This window comes from Eurytemora carolleeae, unplaced genomic scaffold (assembly GCF_000591075.1).
Source record: "Eurytemora carolleeae unplaced genomic scaffold, Eaff_2.0 scaffold404, whole genome shotgun sequence".
Lineage (NCBI taxonomy): Eukaryota > Metazoa > Arthropoda > Copepoda > Calanoida > Temoridae > Eurytemora > Eurytemora carolleeae.
In genome coordinates, this window is record NW_019396431.1 from 257,889 (window position 1) to 270,268 (window position 12,380).

The 12,380-nt window shown below is 30.8% G+C and overlaps 2 protein-coding genes across 2 annotated transcripts in view; both read left to right on the forward strand.

The window, feature by feature from the left end:
- The window catches only part of LOC111703210 (telomerase protein component 1), a 4,650-nt gene extending 1,256 nt beyond the window's left edge, over positions 1–3,394 (forward strand). The window contains exons 2-6 of the mRNA XM_023475092.1: positions 645–757; positions 1,379–1,442; positions 1,941–2,029; positions 2,698–2,736; positions 3,271–3,394. Of these exons, the coding sequence (XP_023330860.1) occupies positions 645–757; positions 1,379–1,442; positions 1,941–2,029; positions 2,698–2,736; positions 3,271–3,379 (414 nt within the window). The 3' untranslated portion in view covers positions 3,380–3,394. The remainder of the gene's footprint in view (positions 1–644; positions 758–1,378; positions 1,443–1,940; positions 2,030–2,697; positions 2,737–3,270) is intronic.
- Positions 3,395–11,105: 7,711 nt separating this feature from the next.
- Positions 11,106–11,983, forward strand: LOC111703203 (uncharacterized). The gene is made up of 2 exons (XM_023475084.1): positions 11,106–11,217; positions 11,374–11,983. Exons 1-2 carry the CDS (start codon positions 11,143–11,145, stop codon positions 11,923–11,925), a joined length of 627 nt encoding a protein of 208 aa, XP_023330852.1. The 5' UTR covers positions 11,106–11,142; the 3' UTR covers positions 11,926–11,983.
- Positions 11,984–12,380: the final 397 nt, after the last annotated feature.

The following is a 12,380-nucleotide window of genomic DNA, read 5'->3' on the forward strand; positions in this document are numbered from 1 at the left end:
TATATATATATATCTAGGGTAGAAGTCTGGTTCTATGCTCCTATGTATATATATCTAAGGTAGAAGTCTGGTTCTATGCTCCTATTTATATATATATCTAGGATAGAAGTCTGGTTCTATGCTCCTATGTATATATATCTAGGGTAGAAGCCTGGTTCTATGCTCCTATGTATATATATCTAGGATAGAAGTCTTGTTCTATGCTCCTATGTATATATCTAGGATAGATTGTCTGTTTCTGTGCTCCTATGTATATATATATCTAGGGTAGAAGTCTGGTTCTATTCTCCTATGTATATATATATCTAGGGTAGAAGTTTGGTTCTATGCTCCTATGTATGTATATAGCTAGGGTAGAAGTCTGGTTCTATGCGCCTATGTATATATATATATCTAGGGTAGAAGTCTGGTTCTATGCTCCTATGTATATATATCTAGGGTAGAAGTCTGGTTCTATGCTCCTATGTATATATATATATATAGGGTAAAAGTCTGGTTCTATGCTCCTATTTATATATATCTAGGGTAGAAGTCTGGTTCTATGCTCCTATTTATATATATCTAGGGTAGAAGTCTGGTTCTAGGTCCTATGTATATATATCTAAGGTAGAAGTCTGTTGATGCTCCTATGTATATATATCTAGGGTAGAAGTCTGGTTCTATGCTCCTATGGTCTGGATGGATTAGTAAAGATGGGGGCAGGGCGAGGTATAGGGAATACTGGAGCTACTCTCCGTGATACAGCTCTGCTCTACAGGAATCAACATTGTCTTTTTTTCAATAGAACATATTTGGATATACAGGGTGTCCCAAAAAACATGGGAATTCAGTGACGAATTCGATATTGTCTTTGTAATGAATTAGTATTGTAATACCTGATTTCAAAAGCCATAATATTATTATGTCTACTAGAGTTTATTTTATGAAAAGGGTAGACGACTGTAAATAGGTGTCTATAATTTCTCCGCTAGATGAACAGTGAATACGGACAAGTTTACCCTGTTTGTAACTTTGTATACTGCACTTTTCTTGTTTTACTAAGTACAACCGTATGCAGTCAAAACATAAACAAACAAAATGTGAACATAGCAGACGAAACTTCTACAGATTACAGCTTTCTCAGTAGGTATCACTATACTAAATCAAAGATTTATTTAAAAAGACGATATCGAATTCTTCACTGAATTCCCATGTTTATTGGGACAACCTGTAGTATAATACCTCCAGATAAAAAATAAAATAAAAATTTTTCACAACTTTCTAAAGAAAGATATTTCTAATTTTGTAAAAATTTTTGATAAAGAAAAAATTGCATGGATATTATTTTAATGCAAAAGACAAGAACTTTTTTTGATGGGCAATGTTTGAAAATAAACAGTGTTATGGTTTCTGCTCGCGCAGAGGAGTCAAATCTCGTTCTTTTCTCTAAATCCTGTGTAAAGGTAAATATCGTCATCATTTCTTTTATCCATACATTTAGTTTTATCTCATATTTTCTCAATGAATGTAATCTTGGTAAAACCCTGCACTTTTGCTGAATCTGAGCTCGAGCTCCATTGACCTTGTAAATCAAAATTTGAAGGGACTGTAAAGGAAAAATTAAAGGGGGTATAGGCTGAAACCCAAGAACTTCAGGAGTTGATCGAGACATATAAGAGTTCTATCTCGAGAAATTGATATAAAACTGTGTCAAACTTGTACCCAAACTAATATATATATTTTCCTACCGTGTAGTTTAAAAATTTTAAGTTTTACTTCTGTAGGAAAAACTTCAGGCAAAGCTGGGGTTCCAAGCTAGTTACTTTTTATATATTTATTATGTATATATTATATATATATTTCACACTTTTAACAACATAACAAAACTTATTTACTAGTATTTTACTTCATGAAGAAAACCAATGAACTTTCTCACTTTTGTATTCAAGAAAACTTTTCAGGTTAGCTTGGAGAAAACTGATCTTTTGAAAAATATTGAATTAGTTTCAAAACTGGAAGAAGTTCAGACTCTCAGTAACTTCAACGCCAGGCACAGAATGACATAAAAACATAAATTCAGATCATTTTGTAAATAGTATAGAAGAAAGGATGAAGGGAGGTTTGCCAACTGACCTTTTACCCTTGAATTTTGACCGACCATATATTTTCACTTATAGAGTCATTGATTTATCACAACCGGTAACTGAACACTTGCCACAAACTAACTCTTTGGAACCTGATATCGTAAACTTTTTATAAAATATCAATTCTAATAAATCAAATTGTTCAAGTTTGAAATATCAAAATATCAAGTTGCAGAGATGTAAAAATTAGAAAATTAGGATTTGTGGCGAGTTTTCAGTCAGTTTCATGTTAATTAGATGAAACTAAAAACAAACCAAGAAACTAACTTAACAAATCAACAAACAGATAATTTTGACGTTGTAGCACAAAGGAATTGAGTTTCTGCCGCAAACTCAAATTTTCTAATCCCTATTTCTTTAAAACCTGATGGTGTAAACCGTTGTTGTTTCAAACTTAGGCTCTTTGCTCTAACAGAATTCAAAGTTTGAAATACTAAAGATCTACAACATCGGATTGCATATAGATGTGGGGATTATAATTTTGAGCTTGTGGCAAAAACTCATTTCCTTTAGTCATGGACTATCCTTTATGGAAAAAATAATTACAATTTTCTAATGTCATTCATGAATTTAGTTTGGACCCAGTGAAGCGTATTCTTCATGAATATATTAGGTTAGATAATGCTTTAAAGGGAAATTTAGACGTAACTTGAAGTGTCCCTTCATTAAAAAGTTGCATGTTCTATTGGCAACGATACCCTCTAATCATCTATCGGGGTAACAACAAGGAAAATAATGTATTTTTTTCTCAAAAAATGATGAATTCTGCCAATTTTTTCTCAAAAAATAATGAATTTTGCCAATTTTTACTCCGTAATTTTTACTCCGACAAATGTTTAAAAAGTACAGTTGTGAATCGGACATAGAGCCTAATAAACGAACATCAGTCCCTTTAAACTTTTATTCGAAAAGTATTTCTTCTGACAATATTTTATCAAACTGTTTTTTGCAGTTTTTATGATTCGAATCCTTACAGAAAAAAGTTATTTTACAGTTAACAAAATATCAAATATTTTAAAGAAGGAACTGCAACAAATAAAGTATTAATATTCAATATTTGAAATATTTTCCAATGAAAAACTATTTAATTTGAAATACAAAAAATGACAGTTATTCGAAAATTTGCTTCACTAAATTTATTTTTCAGAGATGATATTTATGTGGACAATATCATACTTTTCCACAATAATATACAAGTACAGACGCACAGGAAACTAAAAAATTATGTTTATGGATACTTAAAAATAAAAATTTAAGTTATTGTAAATACATGCTAATATTCCAGCATGCATGTACATTGTACCAGTTCAATTGTACATGTACAATGTACATATCCCATAAATACAATGACAGAATTTTAATAGATTTTTTTACAAGAAATAAATTTTGATTATTTCTCTTTTAACCAAAAATAAATTTGTTTATGTATTCTTAACTTAAATATATATCACTTTTAAAGCTGCCAGCAGAAACCTTTATAAACTTTCAGCGGCAATAATCAGTAATTATTTTACAAGACGACATTACAGAAACTCTTTCATTGTATTAATATATTCCGGTTAAATGTGTCGGAGCTGTTACTAGTTCAACTGTCCTAACATGACTGACTGGGATGTGTTATAGAGGGGTGAGGCGGGGAAAGAAGGAGCGAGGGTTACATGTGTGTACTTCATGGCGGAAATGGATCTTGTGTACACACGCATCTTGAGAAAAGGCTACGGCATTTGGGTCGGAAAAATCGTCTTCCTTATATTTCGAATTTGTTTTAACACAACCCTTTAAGCCATTCTCTAATTTGATTTTTGTAAAAAATGTATCCACGGTTATAAATTTTTACAAACGGTTTCCGAAAAAAGAGAAAATGTTAAAGAACTCAGAAGAAAACGGTTGATTAATCGATTGATGGCAGATTCCGAACAAAAACTCAATCAATTATATCAATCCAATGGATCTATCGCTCAGATGGAATTATAATTCTTCCATTACTTGATTAAAAAGGAAGAAAAAAAATAAATAAATATGAAAGGGACTGTAAGTGTAATTTCAAGCGACCCTCCATGCAAAGATGTCAATTCCTGATTTACAATATTTAATTGCAAAATATCTGAAAATTTCACATGGACATTTTTACTGGGACATTTTTGATTTAAATGAAATACAGTGAGAAGGAGAAAACTCTGGAATAGGAAAACGACCTTTAGATTTAAATTATCTAATGAACATAAGACAAATAAATTGTGTTGTGTAAACATACTAATTTCACTTAATACGTGATTTGATTTAAGTCACTGTATAAATATTTGATGCGAAACAACATCAAATACAATTGATCATATTATTAATGTCGTCTTTCTATTCTACAGTTTTCTTGTTTTTACTGCATCCATAGCGGTATTTTAGTTTAAAATAAAATACCTCACGTGACCCCATGGAAGGTTTATTAATGATTAAAATTTGAAAAATTTGTGATTTTTTTTTTGCATAAAATCCGCGAAATTCTTTTCTTCTTTGTTTTTCAATGCTTACAAAGATGACAATACTCCATTTGTTAATTTGCTGTAAACAAAATAACCAATATCGTTATTAAGCAAATAACATTTTATCTAATTAATATTGTTTTGTTTGTTTATAGGAGTTAAATCCCAAACTTCTGTTTACCAGTGTAAATGTCTCTGGTGGATTACCAACTCTGGAACTACCTTTAGAAGATCTAGAATCAGCTGATGTCATGGAATCAGCTGATGTCAAGGAAACAGCTGATGGCGACGAATCAGCAGATGAAGACGAGCTAAAAGCTGTGGCTAAAATGTTTAATACAGTAGATTCAGCTGCGTGTTTACAGAATGCACCAACATATGCGAAAGATCAAAGAAATGTCTTCATTTCCGGTTTAAGGTATTTTAAAATTTCAAAAACAAATTAAACCTTTTTTGTGTAAAAATGACTATTCATTTCATTTAAAAAACCGGCATGTCTGATTCACAGGCCAGCTCATTGAAGAAAAAAATTGGACTCCTAACTTTAACAGTTTGGGTGCAAGGAAGGTTTGAAAAAAATGCGAAAAAAGAGTTAAAAAAATGTAAAAGCATATTTTGTTTTTGTTGTTGACAAACCAAGAAGTGACACAAGTTTGTACATCCATTTTTCAAGGGCTTTTAAAAATGTAGTTTTTAGATCTTTAGCTTAAGTCACAAAAAAGAAATGGGCTATTTTAAATTTATTTTTACATGGACCAGGATTTTTACCACCCTGCAAAAATGATAGCAAAAAATCCTTTTAATTACTTTTCCTAAAAAGTGAAAAAATGTCAAGGGGATGATAGTGTTATCTAAGAGAGTGCTAGCAATAACTAGAGTGCCCCCCCCAGCCTTGATGATAAGCCAAAGGTTAAAAGGGTACCTTTGTTAATCGGATGTACTACTCTACTAAATTGAAGGCCCCTCGAGATCAACATGCATCATGCTCTTCATCGTGTCTTTTTTCTGTTTGAGAGATTTTCAACTTGTTTCAGTGACGCAGTTCTGAAGTTTCTGGTGGCGAATGGAAATGGAAGTCTCGTAAATCACGTGGAAAACATTGATAAACAATATTCTCTAGGTAAACTTACATCTTATAGTTACAATAAGTATTATAATAATGATACCCGAGGTTGTATATAAGGATAGAGATTCTCTCGATGCGCTCTAATGTAGGTAAACAGGGATGTATTCAGGAGTTTGTCCAGGGGGGGGGGCTTAAATTTTTTCTTTCTAGGGGGGGGGGGGGGCTCAGCTTCCGTTGGAGCATGGAGACTCTAAATACTCATATGACGCGCGTTACTGAAATTTAACTAACAATCATCACATTTATCAAATATTGATTGTGCAAACAAATTTGAAGCTAAATAATGCAATTCTGATAAGGTTCTCAATATAAGATTTCGTTTATGTTTTGTGAGCCGCAAAATATATCATCCTGTGTAATAAGCACTGACGTCATATTTGTCTAATGGCTGAAATCAAGTGGAAATTTTCCACTATGTAAGCTTTTATTCAACATTCCCTTATCCCTCACATAGATTCAGACAGCTGTGAAAAGTTACATCCATTTTTAAGACATGCTGGGTCGACACTTTAAAGTGTTGAAGCACCTTAGACTTTTATTTCACCTCAATAATCATTTATACTTTTTTTCTGCTTTCATCTTAAAGAGAAGATTGGCAACATTTTTATCGATTTTTTGCTAAGAGTTCGCAACCTTCGGATCACTGTGTCCTTTAACGGATGATGCTTTAATTGTGCAGCTACAATGTCTGTTTAAAAACAACCGACTCGACATTTTTATAGATATTTTAAAAACAATAATCTCGAAAGTTCAAAATTATTATGTTTCATGGTTGAAGCACATTTCATATTTATAAGGTAATATCATATTTTGACCTATTGATACCTAAATAGACCTTAAAGTTAAAGCCGAGTTTGAAAATTGTGTAGAGAAATATAATTGTAAAAAGATGCACAGATTTGCACTCTAACTTTTAAAACACAATTTTATTCATATAACACGCTGTAAAAAAGATCCTTTGATAATTGTGTTATAAAGAGTACTATTTAAAGAATTTCTCTGAAAGACTATTTTTGCTATTGGTATTCACAAAACAACCTAACCCCATTCATGAAACCCGGGTTTTAAGACTGGTTTTCAGAACGATACCCTGCCTTAAGTTTTGGGCTCAGGTGTACTTGACACAATTGTGTTATATCACCTTTTGTGCCCTGGAACATCTTTTTTTAGAAAAATTTTCTTGAATATTAAATAATTTTCTCTAAATCAATTCTCTGACAACCTTTCATACATTCCCGAGTTCTTTTCAGAATAAGCAGTTTATACATTCCCGAGTTCATTTCAGGATAAACTTTATAAAATGATGAAATTGTTAAGGTTATGTCAAGGGATCATACTGTATTATACGATGTACTGCGTATAATTTGTACACTTTACATGAATTGTACACTTTAAACTACTTTTCAAGCTCAAAGGGACTGAACAAAACCATACCGAGGAATAGTCCTATTTCCCTTTTATTCTAATCTCTGTTCTGTGGTCCAAGCATACAAGTGTTTGTTTATTGTTATGAACTTAAAAAAACAGCTGTGAATAAAAAACATAAAGATGATAAAAAGACTATAAAAAAAACATTATTCCATTTATGAATTTTACTTACTTTTTGAAGTTTTCCAAATGGAAAATCTAGTTTAAGAGGTTTATCAACCTTAATTACGAGGCGGTACACAATTTTAGTTTTATTCAGGGGGCGGAAACGTCATGTGTGTGTGTCTGTACAAAAAGAGTGTGTGTAAAGATTACCGTACCGAAGGTGTGTACTGTAATATACAGTACATACAAATCTTTGTATTTGTACAGTCTAGGAGAGTACAATTGTTTTTGGTAATTGTTTACTTAAAAATAAGTTTAATATACATGATAGTATATTGATTATATATTTAAGTCAAAACTATAAGCCAAATTTTCATGCAAAGAATATAACTTGATTAAAGTTTACAATAAATACAGTCGTTATTCAAGCTTAATTATAATTGACAATATTGTTCTGCAATTTCCATCACTGTAATCATGTTGTGTGTCTGTACCAAAAGAGTGTGTGTAAAGATTACCGTACTGGTCTGCAAAACGGTACGACTGGCTTTCTCATGCCAGACCAGCGCCATTTCCTTTCCCTATATTCCTATTCCCTGGTTTTATTGCAAAAAAGGAATTCAGGTCTTGTTAAAATATAGTCGTGTTGCATATATTAATATAATAAAGACAACTTTCGATTTAAATTTTAATTTATATGAAGCTTTATAGCAGTATGACTACACATAAACATGAAAATAAAGAGAAGCTGTCGAGTCGATTAAAAAAGCTTTTCTTTGATTTCTTGCAAATTTGAAAAAAGCTTGTAGCATCAAAACTTAAATAAAAGTCGTCTTCATTGTATTGATATAACCGCCCACCACTGTATGCAAATGTTTGTCTTTATGATTATTAGTATTTCCTAGAATAACATTAAACATTTATTACTTATTTACACAGGTGTAAAAAAATACGTTGTTTAAAAGACAAAACAATATAGCTGAGTTGACTTTAAATACTGATTTTTTACTTGTTCGAAAATTACAAATTTTGAGCATTTTTTTTAACATCCTAGAATGGAGTTGGTGTCAAAATATCTATTTTTATTACCTCATAAAAAAACACTTGTCAAGTACATAGAATTAAGAAAAAAGAAATTAAAAAACAAGACAGAAAATTTTCCAATTTTTACAGATTTTATAAAAGTTTATATCATAAAAAATCACAATAGAAAGTAATGTAATTTTCCAATTTTTAAAGATTTTAAAGTTTATCTCATAAAAAATCATAATAGGAAGTAATGAATAAGTACATCAGTTGTAAACACGCTTTTAAAAACATCAATTCAATATTAAACCATAACATTTGCAGTACACTGACCGAATTGAAGTGGGGTTTAGCAGAGAGTTTGATAAATTCCTGGAATTATGATTTGACAACTTTTTATTTGTACTGTCAAAGTAAACAACACAAAAAAAACACTTGAGACTTGCTAATACTCTCAAGGTTAAAATAATATAAAATTTTGTTTTAAAGAATTTTATGATGATCCATAAATATCTTCAAGATCAGAAAGGCAGCAGAGTATCATTTAATAATCTTGATAATTTTTCAGATATTTAAAATTTTATGACTTTTATCTATATCAATATAATATTAATTAAAAATAGACAATTCTAAGGAAAAAGTTCTTTACCTTCACAAAGAAGGAAAATCCTTTTATCTTTGGAACCTGATGTTCTAAACCTTTGATATTTCTCCAAATTTCCACAAAAAATACTATATTTTACCAAAATCCTTAAAAGGAACGATAGTTAACATTCCTAACTCAAAGTGAACCCCAAAAGTCACCATCCACCATATTTTTAAAATCTAATCTATTCTTTAAGTTCAAAAGATAGAAAAGATAAACTGCAGGTCATTTAATGCTGAATCTGAAATTAAATGGCTTATACTTAATGCATGGAGTGCAAGAGAGATGAAGTTTTGAGGTAAAAAGAAGACATGAGGGGGAAAATTTGAACATGTCCTACCGAGACACCAAGATTAGACTTTACACAATACATGTGAACTTGGATCAAAGACTAGACCAGAATTGAGGTAAAGTGAGTCCCAGGCACGGATCAGGTAGGTAAAGGATGCAGGGTTGACATGTACCCGTGTCTGACAAGCCAGTAGACATGGGTTGAAAGTGTACAGGATGCACAGTGGGCGTACAGTAGGGGGGTATCTCAATCTTTTTTGAAAATTGGCAACAAAGTTTGTGCAATAGATACTATCATAAAGCTTAAAAACCAGAATAATGTTTGATTTTGTAAAAATATATTTTAAAAACCTATATTTTTAACTAGACTATATATACACTCAGTTACTCGAGTGTCCCAACAAATATGGAATTAGGAATCGTCATTTGATTTACAATGACTTATCTAAGGTTAAATTTACTTTTAGAAGCTAAAAATAAAAAAAAATTATCTTTTTTGCATTAAAAGTTTTAGTGTTAGAGATGGGCCAAGAGTTAGTTTTGGAACTAATGGTCCCTGTAATGTTATATACAAAAGGAGAGATAACCACTTTCTTAGGTATGCAGATAATTCACAAATATACCATATCATCATATGGTGGAAATTTTGTATTGTTAATATATACCCCGCCAGGCCTAGTATGCTAGTAATAAGTCATTTTAAAAAGTACTAGAACAGTAAGATAACTACAACTACAAAATATTTGATTGCAAACTTAAGCAAGCAAAGCAACTTCTGTACTAAGAAATACTGTGCATTTTCTTTAATACAAGAGAACAAACTGTCATAAAATTATAATTTCAAAATGAATCCAAAAACTTTTAAGCTTTACAATGTTTTATGAGAAAATGTACAACATAATCAATTATACAAAAAATGTAATAACAATTTTTTTTAACATCCTAGAATGGAGTTGTGTCAAAATATCTGTTGTGGAGCACAAGCATAATCTGCATGACATTTTTTGGCATGCAATTTTTTCAACTGTTTTTTTTTATACAAAAGGAGAGATAACCACTTTCTTAGGTATGCAGATTATTCACAAATATATCATATCATCGTATGGTGGAAATTTTGTATTGTTAATATATACCCTCCCAGGCCTAGTATGCTAGTAAAAAGTCTTTTTAAAAAGTACTAGTAAAGTAAGATAATAGAATACTATACACCCTCACAAACTTCTGTAAAAACCCAACTTACAACTACAAAATATTTGATTGCAAACAAAGCAACTTCTATACTTAGAAATACTGTGCATTTTCTTTAATACAAGAGAACAAACTGTCATAAAATTATAATTTCAAAATGAATTCAAAAACTTTTAAGCTTTACAATGTTTTATGAGAAAATGTACAACATAATCAATTATACAAAAAATGTAATAACATGTAAATTATTGCAATAATTGTAAACTGTAAACTAACGGAAAATATAAATATCTAGATGTCGAAAAATTTATTTGAAACTCAGACAATTTGATCTAACAGGTCAATATCATATCATTATCATATCAATATTATATCATTATAATATCATTATAATATCATTATCATATCATTATCATATCATTATCAATCTTTATTATATCATTATCATACAATTCTTGTTTAGTTCAAGGACACATTTAAGTTTAAAATAGTTTCTAATTTATTCAGCCTTGTGATAAGTGAAAATTAGGTTTAGAACAACTTTCCACTTTAGTAGTTTCTTAGATAAAAGTAAGTTTTTTGTTGCTAAAAGTTTAAATTGTAAACATATAGATTTTATATAACATTTTATTTCTGTAATTAATTTTTTGATCTACACTTGTTCCCAGCAATTAAGGGTATTAAATGCGGTATGACAGAAGTTTGTTTATCATTGTTTTTTACAAGTTCAGCATGAAACAAATCTTGTGTTCGTTTCTGTTTGTCTATGCAGCTCATGTAGCCCTGGCTCATGACTCTGAGGAACAGGTATACTAAATTTTTTAACTTATTCTCCCCCCCCTAAAAAAAACTTCCCTAATAATGTTAATATGGTTTGAATCAGAAGAGAATCACTTGCATTTGAATTTCCTTCATAAAATTGACATCAAGTTTAATTTCCCAACATTAATGTTCTTTTTTTAGAAGGGACTGTGCTTGGATAAGATGGCTCTTGATGCTATATGCATCAGTGATTCAAACCTTGAGAAGAAAACTAAAGATGTCCAACACTGTTTCCATGAAAAAAGTTATTCATCAGGACATACAGACAAAGCAAAAGGAACTAAATGTCCTTCTTTTGATGAGCTAACTTTAATATTAAATAAGAAAGCTGGTTTTTCTGAGTGTTTCTTTAAAAGCTTGGGATGGATTGATGAGAATGGAGAGGAGGTTAATGCCACAATTGCTGAGGATATTGCTTCTCTAATTCCGGAAATCAGTACTCAGCTGACAGAAGAAGTTCTTGGAGAGTGTGTAAAGGAAACTGTAGAGGAACTAGAAGATAGTGCAGAGTGTACATATACTGAAGAGGAATTGGCAGCTTTAGAGGAGATGGTGGTGAAGATTGCCAGCTTTCAGTGCTTCCATCAAACCTTTGATAAAGCTTGCAAGAACTTTGTTATAACCAAATTTCTTCATTCAAAACTACATGATGCGATTCCAATAGTTAATGATATGCAGTTACCTGAAGTCTAAACTCCTAAATTGATGAACCAGTTAAAATTTGTAAAATTTAAATAAACTTGAATCTAAGTATTGTTGTTAATTGCACTTAAAACAATGTACCTTATTAACTTTAAGACCCAAACAGAGATTTTTTAAAAACAAACAATATCTACCTATACCAAGAGCATTTCAGGAACAACAAGGGATCTTAGGTTCAGGATTTTTGAATATTTTATCAAGCGGGAGAACAATCCTGATTCATGCTAAACTACTATCAAGCACTCTTTTTCATGTAAAACTACTAATGGTTGACAAAACCTACAAATTGAATTAGGGGAAGGGAGCTCTTAATCTTATCTGTAAACAGTGGTCATTTAACCGTAGTTCAGTTAAGTTTTAACAAAGCAGCACTTTACTTCTGAATTAAGTTTAAACTAATATTTGCTCTAAAATTAAGAATGAACTGTTATTGAATCTGTAGAAAA

Coding starts and splice junctions, on each gene's coding strand:
- LOC111703203 (XM_023475084.1), top strand. CDS start 11,143: ATGAAACAAATCTTGTGTTCGTTTCTGTTTGTCTATGCAGCTCATGTA. Junction 11,218..11,373: donor CTCATGACTCTGAGGAACAG/GTATACTAAATT, acceptor TTCTTTTTTTAG/AAGGGACTGTGCTTGGATAA.